At 39.2% G+C, this 18,138-nt stretch overlaps 1 protein-coding gene across 1 annotated transcript; it reads right to left on the reverse strand.

Annotated features, from left to right (window-relative positions):
- Nucleotides 1–12,343: 12,343 nt before the first annotated feature.
- Nucleotides 12,344–16,043, reverse strand: LOC112274291 (trihelix transcription factor GTL1). Its single transcript, XM_024503638.3, has 3 exons — nucleotides 14,376–16,043; nucleotides 12,952–14,079; nucleotides 12,344–12,619 (listed from the first exon to the last, which is right to left on the reverse strand). The coding sequence occupies exons 1-2, from the start codon at nucleotides 15,140–15,142 to the stop codon at nucleotides 13,347–13,349; spliced, it is 1,500 nt and encodes a 499-aa protein (XP_024359406.1). The 5' UTR covers nucleotides 15,143–16,043; the 3' UTR covers nucleotides 12,344–12,619; nucleotides 12,952–13,346.
- Between the last annotated feature and the right edge of the window lie 2,095 nt (nucleotides 16,044–18,138).

Raw genomic sequence — 18,138 nt, forward strand, 5'->3', positions numbered from 1 at the left:
TAAAAAATCAACTTGAGTAGTGTGGAATACACACTTTTCTATCTTGGCATAGAGTCTTGCATCTCTTAATTTTTGTAACACATGATGAACATGAAGTTCATATTCTTCTGGATTCTTAGAATAGATCAAAATGTCGTCTAGATAACAGACTACAAAATCGTCCAAAAACTCTCGAAAAACATCATTCATTAGATGTTGAAAAGCTGCTGGTACATTTGTAAGTCCAAAAGGCATGATGTTGTATTCAAAATGTCCATACCTAGTTCGAAACGCAGTCTTCCATTCATCTCCTTTGATGCGTACTAGATTATATACTCACTAGAGATCTATTTTTGTATAGATCTTAGCTTGATTCAGCTGATCAAGAAGTTCAAATATTAAAGGTAGTGTATACCTGTTCTAGATGGTAATCTAGTTGAATCCTCGATAATCAATACACATCCGCAATGATCCATCTTTTTTCTTCACAAATAGAATTGGAGCTCCTGCCGGAGATTTAGAATGGCGTATGAATTTCTTGGCTAGATTTTCTTCAATATACTCCTTGAGTTCAGTCAACTCATTTTGTGATAAACTATCGATTGGTTCGAATGGCGATTGTGCTCCTTCTTGAAGGTCAATTGAGCAATCATAGGGACGATGTTCAGGGAATGTATCCGCATTTTTTTTTTTTTGAATACATCTTGAAATTCTTGATATTGGCTTGGAATGCCACTTGAAGTCTTTCTACCAGTAGAAATAGGTGTGGCATAAATAATATATGGTGATTCTTTCATAGCAGCATGTAAATAAGCTTTTACACCTATAAATACGGATTTAATTGAACTGGACTTATGACTGTCTATTTGATTAACTACACTATTAGTTATATTTTTAGAGAAAGTAGGAGTTTGGAAAATCCAATCTATTTGAGGGTTGTATTTTTTTAATCACAATAAACCTAAAATGATTGGATTAGAGAGAGATCTAATGATATTAAATACTACAAAGCTATTATGACCATTGATTATTACTTCTATAGGAAGGATTTCATGAGTAATACCTCCAAAAGACAATGGACGACCATCTATGACTTCTACATGAACAGGTTTAATTTTCTTTACTAAAGATATGCTATGTCTTTTAGTAAATTCTTCATCTAAGAAACATGCCGAGACTCCTGAATCTAACAAAGCAGAGGCTTTACAATATTTAGGTCCTAAAATAATATTTAATGTTAAACAAGGAGAGGGCTCTGAGGAGAGAATAGGACCTTTATTAGATATTGTGCAAGGTTTCAACCACACGATCCCTATTGTAGCTGTATAAACTCGTTTTCCGACATATTGTCTTCTTTCACAGCCATACTCCTCATTTTGTGATTGTGTCGTTTCTTTGGACAATGTTGAGGAGTGTGCTTTGGTTCTCCACAATATAAACATAATCCTTCTTGGCGACGATGAGTTTTTTCTTGCTCAGTAAGAGGTTTGAAACGTACTGCATCAATTTATATATCCTCTACTTTCAAATGTATGTGTTGAAGAGGTGTTGGTGTTGCCATTGAATTATAGTAACGTTGAGGTCCACTTGTACGGTTCTCAAATCGAAATTCAAAAAGGTGATTGTCGCACTTCACAGCAAAGTCTAGTGCTTGACTCAATGTTTGAGGATCAAATAAGTTGAGCATTAACTTTTTTACCTCATATTGTAATCCGTAGAAAAATTGGCTAATAAGTGCAGCATCATCCCACTTGATATCAGTTACAAGTTATCGAAATTGTGAAGCGTACAACGTTACTGATCGATTGCCTTGTTGTAAAATATAGATCTTATTGGTTGCAATTCGAATTGCATCATGTTCTCCATACATGGATCGAAACTCCGTTGGAAAAGCCTCTAGATTATCGAATATTGGATTTCATCGTTCAAGAAAAGATGAAAACCATGATAGTGCTGAACTTGAAAGAAGCGTACCAATGAATCTAACTTACGATCCTAGAGTTGGATAGCTTTGGGGTTGAAGTTCAATCACAAATTGTACTTCATTGATAAATCCTCGAAACTTTGATTTAGTACCATCAATCTTCTTGAGTATGGCAATTCTTGGTTCTCTAATACTAGAAGGGCGTTCCACCATAGAAGAAAGGACATGGTTTGGTATAGATGTTGAAGCAGCTCCAACCATTTCTATATCTTCACTTCTTGCCAATCTTGTTGCTCCTTGTAGTGGTAAATTGAGTTGATGCATCGTAAGTATTAACTTCTTCAATTGCTCTTGCATTTGTGCCATTGTACTCTTCATTTCAACAAGTTCTGCCATGATAATACTTAGAAAAGAGAGGATGTCTAATATTGCTCAAGACAAATAGAAGAGAGGACTTGAGAACAAAAAAAATACTAAAGACAATATGAATTTAGAAGAGGGTAATCCGAAACTTCTAATATGCTTATAACTTATCAAGAAAAAGGAGTAATCCACTCTTAATCAAGATTAGACAAAGCTCTGATATTGTAGGTGTACTCTTGTCAATCTGTCAAGGACAAGAACTCGATGAAAAAGTAATTCGGTCAAGTAAGCCTTCACTCAAAGAAAGATAACAAAATATAAATAAACCAATATGTATATTGAAAGAGAAACTGGAATGGCTATTGCCAAAAGACAAGAAAACTAGAGACCCTTGAAACTAGACTGGAAGCAAGAAAGAAATTGACAAGAGTGAAGAAGGCTTCACTCTTGTCTCTATATATACTATCTAATTAGGAGCTACATGGCAACGTTCTATAGGACCTTCAATATGTGTTGACTTTGTAGGACACATGCCTTGACTTACAAGGCAAGTTTTTCTATGTGTGGACCACATAGTTAGCTTGATCTTCAAGCTAACAACATGTGTGGCACATGGCCAACTTGTTGACCACGTTTTTAATCCAAAAAGTCAATTAAAGACACCTATGAAGTCAAAGCAACGTCTATGAAGCTTTTAGGAAGCTTCCATATTAAATACTATAGAATTAACTTACTTTTACTTACTTTTACTTACTTTCACCTATTTGTATATGTAATTATTAGCTTACATGAGTATGTTCTTGAAAAAGATACATAGAAGTAAGCAATCAAATAATCTATAGCTACTTTTTGGTGCAACAGAATCCAAGTTACTTTTTAAACAATCTGTACAATCAATATAGCAATAGCAAAAAAATCCCAACAATCTTGGAATTAATAATATCAAAAATAATTCAAGAAACCATTCATAGCACAATTAGAGTTCTAGAAAAAATGGCATGATTTGAAGGCTAGAGAAACATTGAACTCAACAAAAGTCAACATTCAAAAAATTAGACATTAAAGGCTAGAAAAAAAATTTACCTTCTTTTTAGCTAAATGGACCAAGGTAGGAGATTGATGCAATGCGGATTTCTTCCATTACTATGGAATCTAATACCAAAAGTTTTGAATAAGAAAATTCAATGTAGATGGCAGTCTCTTGAAACATCAACGAGATATGGCCAAATATGCTGAAGAATACTAAAAACAATTATATACTATAGATAATGCAGTCGAAGATAATACGAAGGCTCATCATCAGCACCTCCAAAGTATACTTAGACTTATAATTGAAGCATAAAATATAGATTTAAAAAAGAATGATACAAAAATAGAAATAAAAATAGCTATATTTGACCTTCTAAAAGAAAAAGTATCCAAACTTGATAAGATTTTATTTGAATTCTTTCAAGCCTGTTGGGAGGAAGTCGGTAAAGACATAGTAGCTCTAGTTAAAGAAGTTCTCACACAAGGCTATCTACCTACAAAAATCAATACAAATAAGATTGTTTTGATATGTAAACCAAAAGATTCATTCTTGATTACTAACTACTACTCAATCTCTTTACTCAATATTATCTATAAGATCATTTCTAAGATACTAGCTAATCGCCTAGTATCTAATCTACCTAGATGGATCTACAAATCACAAATAAGATTTGTCAGAGGTCAATGTATATTTGATAACATCTTCTTTGCCACACAAGCAATAGCTTGGGTAGAAGAAAGCCACTAAGACCTAGTATTAATGCTCCTAGATTTCAAAGAAACATATGGCAGAATCAATTGGAACTTTCTATAAGATATTATCAAGCAAATTGGCTTCTCACCAAAATGGATCTAATGAGTTATGGCTCTTAACATAGAAGTAGCAGCCTTGATAATAATCAATGGAGACCATGGCGAGCCATTTAAACCAGAGCAATCTATAAGATAAGGTTGCCCATTAGCTCTCTATCTTTATCTTTTTGTTGCCAACGTCCTTGATTACATGCTCGATGATGAAAATAATAGAGTAGACAAACTTATCCTTCCTGATTGATTTTGCCACTCCAACTCAATGTTTGTAGATGACATCTCCTTATTCCTATAAAAAAATCCAAATAACTTAAATAGAGTAATAAATACACTTAAAAAATACTACCAAATTTTAGAGGCAAAAATTAATTGGTATAAAACAATGGTAATTCAGACATTACAGAGAACCAAAGATTTTGAATGGAGATAGCAACAAGGTCTCACTTGGGTAGGATCAAAAACAACAATGAGATACTTGGAATTTTCAATTGGATTTTATATGATATTAGATGACAATGGCAATAAAATAATCCAACAAGTTACTTCACAACTCATTAAGTAGGGGCCTAAACAACTCTCACTTGCAAGAAAAATAATAATTATCAACTAGATAATCCTAACCTCCATATGGTACATTACCTTTGAGCATGCATTGAATCTAAAGTTTTCAAATGAATCAAGGCACTAGTCAAAAACTACCTATGATATGGCATTATTATAGGGGCAATATAAGCTAAGGTCTATTAGAACACCACAATTCAATTTCTAATCTAAGGGAGATTAAAAGTTTTTGACTCCAAATTACAAATTTGTGCTCTATTAGCAAAATTGATAGTGAGGGATATAGCCTCAAGGCTTGAGCCTTGGAAGATTCTTCTTTGCCATTAGGTAATAACAATTCAATTTCATAAAGATGACATTTGATATTCTAGTCTCCACTGACTAATAGGCTTAACACAATTCATAGACCTTGTACTGCCTTATAAGGAGCAAAAGAGTGATCACACAACGTACTAAAATCCTAGATATTATATCGTGGCATTGAGTAGAAGCTCACCTATACACAGCTATAGAATGGTAGACAATTGATATTCATAGTCCTATCGCAAAGATCTTCTATATACTCTAAATCAAAAATACAATACTATAGGAAAATAAATACATTATTACTAGTACATAGGAATTAGAATATGCAAGTACAAGCCTAATACACCTTAGAGAAGCCAAAGTCTAGTAAGTCCACATTATATCATGCATAGGAGCCAATGGGATATTTACAGAGTACAACCTCCTACAGAGGCTTGATACAGGACAGACACTCTGGCTTACAAAGGACAAATCCATTTGCCAACTTCCACTAGATCCAATAGATTGGAAGTGGAAGAGACAGAAAGTCTTCTTTGATACCATGTTTTTTAATTATACTACAAAACAAAAATATAGACACCAAAGAAAATCTATTGCAATTCTTCCAAAAGATGAAGGCACTCTAAAGGAATATAACTTTGGAAACAACAAATGCCAGGAATTTTACTACAACCTCTCGTATCTAAGGCTTCCAAAGAAAGTCTTTGTCATATAGAAGTTAGTATTTGTGAGGAAAATCCTAATAAGAGTATAACAATATATGTTGCAAAAAGATAGCTACTATTCCTTATACAACAATGATTCTATGAAAATAATAAGCCATGCATTCTAGGAGTGTTCTTATACAAATATTATATAGACAAAATATAACCACCTATGTGCATCAACAATGCTCTCTCTTTTCAACAATTGGAAGGAAGTCCTATATAGACCTCCTACCCTACACACTTAGGAGCTAACTCCCTTTATCCACGTCTCTCCCAATACATCTTGGCTATTATTCCAAACGATGATACAATGGAATATATGGTGTAATCATTGTATACATGATAGAGAAAGAGTTCCATACCACATAGGATTAGTATTATACAAAACATGAAAAATGACAATAGACATATGCATGGAAGTGTGGAGAGATTTATAATAACACTAGAGAACCTTCGACATATACATTGCAAAAAATAAATTCTTTAAAGACATTTGGACAGCCAATAAAAAATTTGCTAAAGAAACAATAAGGGAACCAGCATGGCGACTAGTTCCCCACACACATTTGGTCCCAAAAGAACTAGTGCAACACCCTCATAGCAACTAAATCACTATTCGAAATGCAATAAACTATCATTTCTGAGATACTGACTATTACAGCCTTAGACAAGACAATCTTATACACAATCTCACATCAAGCTACAAGTTCTTATATTACGATACACAACAACTTTTCATAGACATCAAACAAGACATCACTACAACCATGACAGCTGGCCAAAGACATGAAGAAACCCACACCTTACATCAATGCCTTCAGAAATATGCACATCGATACTAAACTATAATAGTCCCAGATCTACAACTACATATTTTTGTAACAATGGCAACCACCGACATATGAGACAAAGATCTCTTCTCGCTAATTGATAGCACATATAACAGTAGACAAGAATGGTGTAAAAAACTTAAAGACAACCTTGTCTCAAACGGACACACTCATAAGACAAAATCTCACGATGACTCCAAAAATTACACTAATTTTAGCCACAATAGAATATACTAGACCTAAATTTCTTAAAGGTTTCATATAGCGTAACTAGAATAGGTAGACAAAGAAGGTAACTTTATGTTATCCTAGTGAAACATCGTGTCATCAAGGTGACAACCCATTCACAATGCATGTAAGTATTTGTTACCACATCTTTTTACTTTAATTCTAGTGGGGTATTTGGCTCTAATAAGAGGCACTTTATACTTAGAAGCCCTCTTTGAAAAATCATGGTTTAAAAGCCTTATCAAGATCTACTAAGTAAAGAAAAGACTTCTTTTAGAAGCAATATAAAGTGAAAAGAGGCCATGAAATGAATCAAATCATTCTTTTATTACATGCCTAAATATGTCATCTCATATCTTGATTCAAATAATTATGAGTAGCAAAAAAGTATATTCTACCTCATATTTTTATCTTAGGGCCTTTGGACTTATTTTCTAAATACAAGCCGTCTCAACAAGGCTTTTTGATTTCAATCAATGAAAACATTTGATAATTATAGCCTTTTAGCTTATTCCCTGTGTAAAGTACTCCTAAATATTGTCTTGATGTGTGAGGATTGTTCTGAAGTACCAATGCAAGAGCATCAAAACTGGAGATTACATCATGCAATACAAATTTTAGCATGAATGAAATGTCATGCATTACAGTAATGTATGTGCATTACAGTAATGTATGTGCATTACAGTAATGTATGTGAATTGATGGTTTTATTAATAGAAGTAAAATCTTGTTTTTATGTCATTGCTCATATATATGAGTAATGTGAATTTACTTAAGAAAAAGAATTGTGCACAAAAATTACATAAGTACTAATTTGAATGATAATAATAATAATAATAAGTTAATTCAACAATCTGCAGAACAATGCTTAGCTATGTGTAGTATGTATCAACGACGTTTATTCTTGCATTTGTGCCCTTTCAAGACACTTTCTTTTATGAAAATAATAATTTGAGTGTCTAATAAAATAAAGAATTTAACTATATAAATTAATACACTAGAACATGAAAATTGCAATTTAAGTGCATACCATATAAACTCCATGCGAAGCACGCAGGCTCTAATTGTAGCTCAAGTCAGTTGCTGCAGAGTGGTGTTTTCATGCAACCCGCAAATTGACGATGCCTCCTATCCTATAAAAGCAAATGCATGCATCGGACAACAGACACGAGGATTTATGACGCACACCAAAAACATCCAAGATCTTCACAGACGATGTAATGATCCCATTTTATACTGCATTATGAACTATTGAGCAAATTCTGAGATGAAAATCTTACAAACTACCAGAGAGCATACAGAAAGCGAAAAGGCAGGGATCCTACTAACAAAAACTATTAAACAAAACTTGATCCATTGCAACAAATGTTTTTCCACACCGAACTGAGTCACAAATGTAACAAATCAATAGTGGCTCACATACCCAAAAAGCGTAAAATAATTTTAGGCCTCTCGCAAAGTAGCACAGGATGTCTACGTCATGATAATGCACGTACTTCGGCAAAATTCAAGTAGTATACCGCATTTGCAGACTATGCAAAACTAAGTTTCTGGAATCAGAAGACAGTTTGCTTGTGCCTGATCATATTTATGACAAAGTGCTCTCCAAAATCACCGTGCTCCACGGGGAGATGCGGTATACTACTTGTACATAGAGATACTTATAAAAGTCATCCACTCCCTTCCAGTGCACAATGACTGATTAACAAAAATAGCATTAGTACCCGCAAGAATTAAAAATGCGAGGACCAACAGTTGGAACAACAATGAATGTGGTGCTTATTGGAATGATTGATACCAATCACTTGCATTATATTATCAACGAAGCTAAAATTTGAGTGGCTTACATCTGAAGGGAGGTGTAAAAACCAACCAGTCCTCTCCATGCATCATAGTCAGCTATGAACCAGCAAAAAATGAGAAATTATTTGACATTAATTTTTTTGAAGGTGAATAGATATGGACCTTGAAAGGGTGGAATGGCGAGGCTCGCCGAACGAAGAAATACAATGTTCGAGGATATTCAAGAATCAGCTAAAGTAATACAAGGACCAATAGGATGTAAGTAAAAGCAGAAAATCGAAAAACTCCCAGATAACTACCTATACAGAAACTCCATGATAGTAGACGAGCCGACTTGCATGCTATTAGGAAATTGTGAATCGAGAGCAGTAATGAGTTTATGTAGCCGACAGTAAGGTCCCAAATCCGTGTCACCTATAATGATTTCTCAAGTTTGCGTCAGAGATTTCTGAATCTAACCCGGTCTACTATGTAGAGCTTTAGAAGAGATAAGACAATGACTCATCATCATTTTCCCCATCAAATGGTTTTGTCTTAGCAGCATCAAGAGTGGCAATCCATGCAGGCTATGACAACTAACTCGTACACAACCACGAATGCAGAAAGCCCCACTTGTTTTTCATTATTAATTGATTCTATAATAATGCGATGATTAGCTTGTATAGCAATCAATGCGCCAAACTAAGACAGATGAGATTCCGCAGCATTTGCGAAATCTTGCGGCCCTCGCTTTACTTGACACTCTGCGGTGTGTCAATCACATTGCTGGCCCTGTCTTCTAAGTAGCATCGGCTGTTGTTGGTTTTCAAAAAGACTACAGTTAAAAACTTACTCGAATGAAAACGTACCCATCTTAGGCCTTGAGCGACCTAAAATACGCCGATCAGTCAATAGTGGAAGATTCAATACAGACACTTTCACTCTTCAATCCCTCGCAAACAATCTGCTCGATGAGAACCTCCGAAAACTTAATTGAGATCGTAAACTTAGGTCTAGCAGAATGCAGGCATGTAAGAGAGGCATTTCCAAATCAAATCCGCCAGATCTACCGAAAGAAATGTAGCAATTAGCAGAGTTGAACAGCGAAAATACGACCAGCTCCGAGTTTGGGAATTAGCTAACGCAATTCATGCTTGTCAAAAACACCAGATCACGGAACTTTCGAAATCTGAAAAATATTCCGGAAATCCTAGCTCCCCCTCCTCTTCCACCTGCTACTTCGACCTCTCCAGCTCCCGTCCCTACCATTGCCAGGACGAGGAAAAACCACACCAAAAATCTCCATGAAACTCACGAGAAATCATCCATGAAAACACGGCGTTGCGGATCCGATCAGGAAGATTTCAAGGTCAAATATCTCCGAGCAATGGCGTCACGGTTCAGGAGCCTGAAGAGAACTTAGAGCTGCAACTACAACTACAACAACTAAAAGCAGGTGAAAAAACAAACCCTAATAATGATAATTGACTAGTCGACGAATGGTAAAATGGATGGATGAATAACTTATTGGATGAAAAATGTCTCTCGAGCAAAATATAGAGTGATTTCTGTTGGACTTCCTTTAACGCTTCGGGTTACTTTAAAGTTAAGCACTCGGAAAAAACCTCTGCTCAAAGACTTCATGAACACTATTTGGGTTTGCTTTCATTTCCATCCCAATTAAATTTTATTTTATAAGTAATTCATGCTTGAGATTTTGTGATCGAATTAAATATATATATATATATATATCCATATATTTTTTAAATAATAATAATAATAATAATAGTAAAAATGTAGGTATTCACAAAGTGTAAACATGATCAAATTTTGGGTCCAGAAGAAACATTTGATTAAGTGCACGATGTTGGCTTATTTTTAAGCATAAAAATATTCTTGAACTTTATTTTGTACCAACTCTTCTATGTCTTCAAAAAGGGTTTTCCTATTGATTGTAATTTCATAACGCTCATGTTGTGACTTAAAACTACAAAGGTTGTAAATGTAAATCAGTATAAGACGTAGTACTCAAATGGTTAGATGCAAACTTACCAGCACTTAATACAATGGTCATTAAAGAATGTACCCTACTTTGGGTTTGGTATTTTATTAGCTTGTAATGTTGGAACTACAAAACTTTAATTTCTGGTATTTACTAAGCATTCAGAGACATTATTTAAAAATGATTCATAAAGTAAAAATAAAATAAAATAAATAGCACACCACAATGTTTGACCTGTTCGTTGTTATGTTATGTATTTACATATTTAAAGATCACATTTTTATTTTGCATATACCTTTTAAAACATTAAAATACCATATTATATATTTTTATACTCTTAAATAATGCTTCAATTACTTTTGTTACTCGAAACAAATCTCTTTTAATTTCGTTTTTCCTTATGCCCAATTGTTTAAGAGAACCTCTAGGCCATATACCATGCACCCCCCATATGTTGTTATTGTATATATGGGGGATGCATGGAATATTGCATCAATCAAGTTAATTTGCCATATTCTGTACATAAATATGTATTTGCAACGTACGAGCTTGTTGAAGCTGATGGATATATTTTGTCAACCAGTGCAGTCAATACAAGTGAGTTAGGATTCATCAATTAGCCCAATTTCTGTCACTCTACCTTTTGACAATTCTTGTTCCTCAAGCCAATTGTTTCACAAAGTACATTTTAATTATCAAACAATTCTTCGTCTACCTTTTATTTTTTCCTTTCCTATTTTTCTCAAGTTTTATTGCGTGATAAAGGTAAAATCATGTGGCTTTTACTAGTGTTTTTTAGTCTAATTATTTGCTAATTTTCCAACTAAGAATTATGTGTCTAAATGATATGAATTGATTTATCCTTTTTTGGTTCACTGTATGTTTCTACAAACACCAAAGAATCTAAAACATCCATTGTAGAATATCTTGTGAACACACGAGTTTGAACCAAACAACTCCATGAGTAGAACATCCCCACACATCTGAAGAGAAGAGAAAGAATGTACGAGTTGCAGACTAGTTCACACATTCCATCCAAGATCTTGCAGGATTGGACCAAAAAAAAAAGAAGTGCAGAACCATGAAAGAAAACATTGAATCCATGAGAAACAAAATTCCACAGCCTTGAATAATTGTTGTCCTTGCTTGCAACTTGTATAGATCCAAGATGCGTCGTACCATTTGGTCGTTACTCTCAAGACAGGAATAAGCTTTCTGGAAGAGAACAGAATCTGCTAGTTTAGCGAGAGATAAATGCAAATCCCGTGTAACCTGATCAGAGAAGATACTATTCGTAAACAATGCCTAATTCATATTACTTACACACACAGCAGGATATGAAGTAGGTGCAGTCGCATACTCTGGAAATAATTGCAACTACTCAGGTAAAAAGTAATACACTTCATGGAGGATGCAGATCACTCCCTTCTTCATCAGTGATGGTCCACCAGCAACGGTGCAGTTTCTTTTCGTGATTGGAAGGCTCAATTCAACTCAAACGCTGGAGCTGGAGTCAACGTCAGAGGTGGTGTGGTCATGGTTGCCGTTTGTGTGTCACATGCCGCAAAAAGTAGGGGCTCAAATCACTTCTTCCACGTACTGTAAGGTTTCAGAACACAAGATCAAGCCATGTGCAATGCAAACAAACGGCACCCTCTGAACTTGCGTGAGTCTGTTAAGTCATTTAAGTTGAGCCGTCAGAGGCCTGAAAACTCATAGCCCATGTGGTGATTTGGAGTTGAGAAGAGAATCACGAGAAGTTCCCAGAACTGATATTTTGCGAAAAAAACAACAAAAAAAAAGGGAGAGGTAACTCGGAAGATAAAAAGACAAAAGGGGTATTTTCAAAACATTCCGAAACACGTCCCGGGTGGATTGCCATCCAGCAGCGACAGTATCGTTCAAATCTATGATTGACGAAACACCTAAACCTTTCTGACCCAACCATCTCAAAGCCCTATAATTTCATGCTAAAAGCTAACTTGGTATGTTACATTCTCCCGACTGTACATCTCGCGTAAGGTTCTTCTGCGCAATCAACAAGACTCAACCAAATGTTTTAATTGGTGAACTCCATCGCAAACCAGTCCAGTAGTACCTGCAAGGATAACCTAATACGTCAATAAGAGACATCACAGCAACCTATCCCGTGAGAAGAAAAGCTCTCCAGCAACTTAAACTAACCAATCTATATCACATTTGAGAATCCAAACCAAATGCAACACACATACAATGCCGCTTCATATCCTTAGAAAACACAGTAACAAATCGTTGACGATGTGGACAATGTGCAAACACCTGCGTCTAAACGTGATAACTCTAGTTCCCAGATGTCTCCAAGAGAATAATTGTTAAAGCAATTTTTAAAATTGATTTAAGTTTTGAAAAATTCTCAATCATCTACTTAGTATGATGACAAGGAGGGCGTACCGATGGAACGCCCCTGTACAATTAAGGCGTCTGGCATTACAGGCTGAAAACTTGGGCTTGTAGAGCCGGATCATGTGCCTCCATCGCATTTTGGCACGCTATGTAAAACCCGCACACACCCCGCATTCGGCGCCGAAAGATTTAACTCAAAGCTTGACCTCTCTACCTAACATGATCATCGGCACCGGGACAATTCCTCGAACCAATATTCATCTCATTGACATCGCAATCACTGCACTGTAGCCGTGTGTTCAACAAAGAAACCGTGTTGGTTCGATGTTTACGCCGACGTGAAAATCCTTCTTCCGAACTATTGTCTTCGCAAATGATGAGCACAAGCACGATGATATTCATTTTCTGTAGCGTACTTCCACAGCAGGGTCCAGGCAAGGTGCTCACTCTTCTGACTCTCTAGTAGGTGGGATCCCTGTGGGAAGAGGAGTACTAAAGTTCGAAAGCTGAATATTTTGTCCAGTTACCTTCTGCAAGAAGGATATCAATGCACTATCCCTCGCTGCAGCTATGGCATTCTCTTGAGCTCGAAGATCATGTTCCCGTTGCCAACGGGCCACCTCCTGCCTTCTCCACGCGTCCTCTTTCGCCTGCCTGTCCTGCTCCATTTTTTCTATCATTTCCAAGAACCTCATTTGCATAGCTTCCTGCTTATCAATCATGTTCTTCATTAACGTCTCAAAAAAGTCAAGCTTGGGGGTCCCAAACTTCACAGATTCTATCTGCTTCCTCTTCCTATTCTTTTTCTTATCTTGGTTGTCGCGCAAACCACTTCCAGGTCCATCGTAATCATCATCAGACGACTTAGACACAGTTACCCCTGTACTAACTTCCGATGCCCTTTGAACGGAGACATTGAGATCCTGATCGGTAGGTGATATTCCTAGAGGGGGAGCGTTTCCTATAAGTAGGACGGCAGCAGCTGTGTCCGTTTCTACTTGCGTCGAGGTTTGTTGGCCACCAAATAATGCGTCCAGCTGGGCAAAGAAACGGTAACTTTTGCCATCTTGTCTCCCTGCCCTTCCATCTTTCGACTTCTTATAGTATTTGTGAATATTTTCGAATTTCTCCTTACACTTCTTCCCACTTCTGTTATATCCCATCTCCGCGAGTTTTCTGCGGCAATCAAACTTCGGTCAATCCCACAAGTTCATGACATGTTTCCCAAACTAACTTTTCTAGGTTAAGAGTGGCTTGAAACAACCACGAACCGGTGTAGATCCTTGAACACAACACAAACTAATTTTAAAAATTCTCGTGAACTACGCAGGGGAGCTTATCTTTGACACGACATGCAGTGGAAGAGCTTGGTACCCTCCCTTAGCAGGCGACAATACCGTGTTCTACGACGGACTCAATCGACCAGTATTTGTCGATAAGATCAGAGAGTTACAGATGGATTAGCAACTTACCGCGAAACATCTTCCCACAACGGACCCTTCACGCCAGAATCCCGAAAGTTAGCGTCTAAGTCGGACCGAATCTGAATGAGTGCAAGCGTCTCGGCTCTGGGCCACCGATTCCCTCCAGAATTCCCCCGCTCCTCCTCGAGTCCCTCGTCATCTTGCTGGGCAGATAGCAAAAGTTTGCTGTAATTTGTTGGCGAGGGACGACTCGCAATTGGTGAAGGAGCATCCGGTGAGTCTGGATCACCCAAACCTAACTGCTGAACCATTTGCTCCTGGGCATGTTGTTGCTCTTGCGCCTGCTGTTGCTCCCTAACCAGCTGCTTATGTTGTTCTTCTTGCTGCTGCACCTGCTGAAGCTGTTGCTGAGGGACATCCTGGTGGGAAGAGGATGCATGAGAAGCTGGCTGTTGCTGCGCCTGCTGCAGCTGAGGCAACGGATGCGCAGGGTGCTGTGAATGCGGCGCATGTTGTGAATGCTGTGGGTGTTGCGCATGCTGTAGATGCTGTGCATGGGATGCGTGAGAAGATTGTGGTTGGTGAATTTGTTGCAAACTAGGGTGTGGCTGGTGAGAGAGGTGCCCGCCATAGAGGTGATGCGGGGCCTGTAGGTGGTGAGGGAGGTGGTGTTGATGAGGGTGATGTCCCTGGTGCGCATGGCCAGCTGGGGGGGAGAGAGAAATACTGTCATGCGAGATGGAAAATATGTGAGGCGCTCTCGCCACTAGAAATTGTGGCGAGTCAGAGACTCCATATTGTCCAGTGCTCTGCATCTTCTTACTATTTCCTTCTTCTCAAACCCGCTTACGCCTCTACAAAGAAAGAATATAAACTTATCCGGTCTCGGCAAAAGAACCACGGCCCCTCAATCTACCCGCAGCAGGAACGTCAGGAACCCTCCACCCCACAACCATTCCACAGAACGCATACACATTTACGCCCGCGTACGACCCCACTCATTCCCGCTTCCGACAACGTTCACCCCGCCCCCCCTCTTTGCAGAAAGATCCCCACGCCGCCAAAGCCCAATTGTCCAATCCAGGTGAAAAAAACCACCACTCTCTCGCTCTCACCTCGTCCCGTTCAGCCTCCCCAACCAAAAAAGGGATGTGATCCCACACCCTCTGCCAATCAACCCCCCCACTTCACCGTTTCACCGAACTCAAAACCCCCTAAACCTCAAAACCCACCACCATAAAAGCACTCTTCTACTGCTGGGGAAAACCCATTTTAAAAAAATAAAAATAAAAACGAGAGAAGGAAAAAAAAATGGAATAAATATATTTAAAAGAATCCCTCACTGTCGACCCACTAAACTACCTGACCCTGGAAAAGAAGAAGAAGAAGAAGAAGAAGGGAAAAAAGACCTCCCCCGGGAATACTCACTCTAGACTCATTCCAATCCGTCGACTTCACCTCTCCCACTTACTCATCTCACCCCCTGCGAGATGAGACTCTCTCTCTCGCGCTCCCCTTGCCAGCGATGTTTCTGTGGTACCGCGACTGCTGTCAACTACCCGGGAGCAGTGAGTGGGTGCGGTAAAACACGCTCCGACTCACTTCTCACTCACTTGTCACTCACTCTCACTCACTGCTCACTCACTTGTCACTGAGGAGTCTGGTTTCCTGCTTTCCTCCTTCGTTCCCCGCTTTGGCTCTCCCCTCCCCCCTTCTCCCCCCCCCCCCCCTCCATCCTCATCGTCATCCCCTTCATTCTACTGCTGCAGGGAGGGGACTGGGCTGTGCTGTGCCCCATCTCCTCCTCCTCCTCCTCCTCCTCCTCCATCATCTTCCCTCCGCTCCCCTGTCATCCAGCTACTGCGACGATGATGATGAAGATGAAAAGGGAGGAGGATCATCGGCATCATCCACGGATGACATGGAGTGGGGGGAGGGGGGGGTTAAAGCATCATAATCCCACACAAGAAGACGACGACGACCTGCAGCAGCAGCAGGCAAGGGAAGGGAAGGAAACACAACCAACCATCCCCCCACAATGACATCCATCCATCCATCCATCATGGTGGTAGCGGAAGGAGGACGAGAAAGCAGGCGAGGTGGGCCCCATCACTCACACACCCAGCTGGAAGGATGATGACGAGGATGAGGATGAGGATGATGCAGCAGCCAGCATTCTCTCTCGTTCTCTCTTTGTTCCATTCCCCTTCAACCCCTCGGGTGGGTGAAGAGGCGAGAATCTTTCTCATTTCCTCCTTCCTCCCTCCCTCCCTCCCCTTCCTTCCACTCTTCCACTGTTCCACTTGCCTTCGTGTCTGCCTGCCAGCCAGCCCACCATCTCTTCATTGCACGGCCCACCTCCAGTAAAGTAAGTAAGTAACTAAAAGCAAAGTAAAGTGAAATATTACATAAATCAATAAATGGGATCCAGTCCCGTCCCCCACGTCTTCTTCTACTTCTGCCGCCTGGCGCCGCCGAGACCGCGCCGGGCTAGGTTGGGCGTTCCCTAGCCCAGCCGACGGGGTAAAGCAAGGTGGACAAATGAAGAAGAAATTAGAAGTAGGCAGTTCGGTTGACCCTCTCCCTCTCCCTCCCCTCCCCTCCCCTCTCTCCCTCTCCTGGTCTGGTGTGCTCGTAACCACATGAGGAGCAGTTTATGTGTGTGAGGCCCATGGATTCATTCGTAAGGGACCCCCACTCACACCGCATCCCAACCGTCATTGTTGCGCATCCACTTCTCCCCCCCAACCCCAACCCCTACGCCCACCCTTTCAAACTCACTTTTCGATCCGCTACCCCCCCCTCGTGGATGTAGCATTCATCCTTCCATTCCGGATGTTTCTCAGTTTCTTTGACGTCAGTTGGGGCTGCTTGCGTCATGCTCGTATTCGTCATCTTTCCCGTTTTGGCTCATTCCCTTCGTAACATTCAGTAGCTTCAGGAAATGTCCCCCCCACTCCTTCTTCTCCCCTTTCCTGTGCTGCGGGTGTTCATCCTTCTTTCCTTTCTTTTTCTTCAAGGGTTGGATTAATAATGGAAATGCCTCCTCTTCTCCTCACCGTTACCCTTCACGAAATTGAGAGGTTGCATGTGTGTGTACTTTTTCCGTACTATGCACTCTAAAATTATGACAAAAAGGATATAGTGATTTTCACGTGTAACAAATATATATAAAATCAATGCATAAATATATATATATATATATATATATATATACATGTATATTTTGGGAGAGAGAGAGAGAGAGAGAATAGTGTGTAGTGCATGCTGTGGTAGTTTCACCACCATCGGCATTCAAACAATGGCACATTCTGCTCAAAATGGCCAGAAGAAAAAAATTAAAACAGTGGGAACTCAAAAACACGAGCAATATGGTGCTGAAAACGACTCTCCAGAACATTCCTCAATGAATGAATGAAAACGGTGGATATTACCGAAACTTTCATCCATCGAGACTACTAAATAAATCCTTGAGAAAACATGGATCGACAACTTGGATGTGAGACATTTTACCCCCTCGTGACTTGAGGGTCCCACTTGGCCGTGGGAAGGAACTCACCCGCGGATACAGGGGTAGTATGTCCCATGGCTGTAGTACAGACTCAGTGAAAGTGAGCGGCACGGTTGACCGGTCATAAGTCTGTGCTCCTCATTGACCACGCCTTGCACCTCATTCACAAGTGGCCGTGGTCCTTGGGCTTGCTTGGCCTATCACCACGTCTCCCGCATGCATCACCGTATCATGAATACATGTGTCTCGAATAGCGTGCATTCTGTACGATTCATTCGTACTTGTACGATTCATTCTCCT

The sequence above is a fragment of the Physcomitrium patens genome, chromosome 21 (assembly GCF_059467195.1).
Source record: "Physcomitrium patens ecotype Gransden chromosome 21, ASM5946719v1, whole genome shotgun sequence".
In the NCBI taxonomy this organism is placed as follows: domain Eukaryota; kingdom Viridiplantae; phylum Streptophyta; class Bryopsida; order Funariales; family Funariaceae; genus Physcomitrium; species Physcomitrium patens.

What these genes read in the sequence shown, in the direction of transcription:
- LOC112274291 (XM_024503638.3), bottom strand. Translation starts at nt 15,142, where the DNA reads ATGCAGAGCACTGGACAATATGGAGTCTCTGACTCGCCACAATTTCTA. An exon ending in TTGTGGGAAGATGTTTCGCG is followed by an intron (nt 14,080 to 14,375) that starts GTAAGTTGCTAA and finishes TGATTGCCGCAG; the next exon opens with AAAACTCGCGGAGATGGGAT.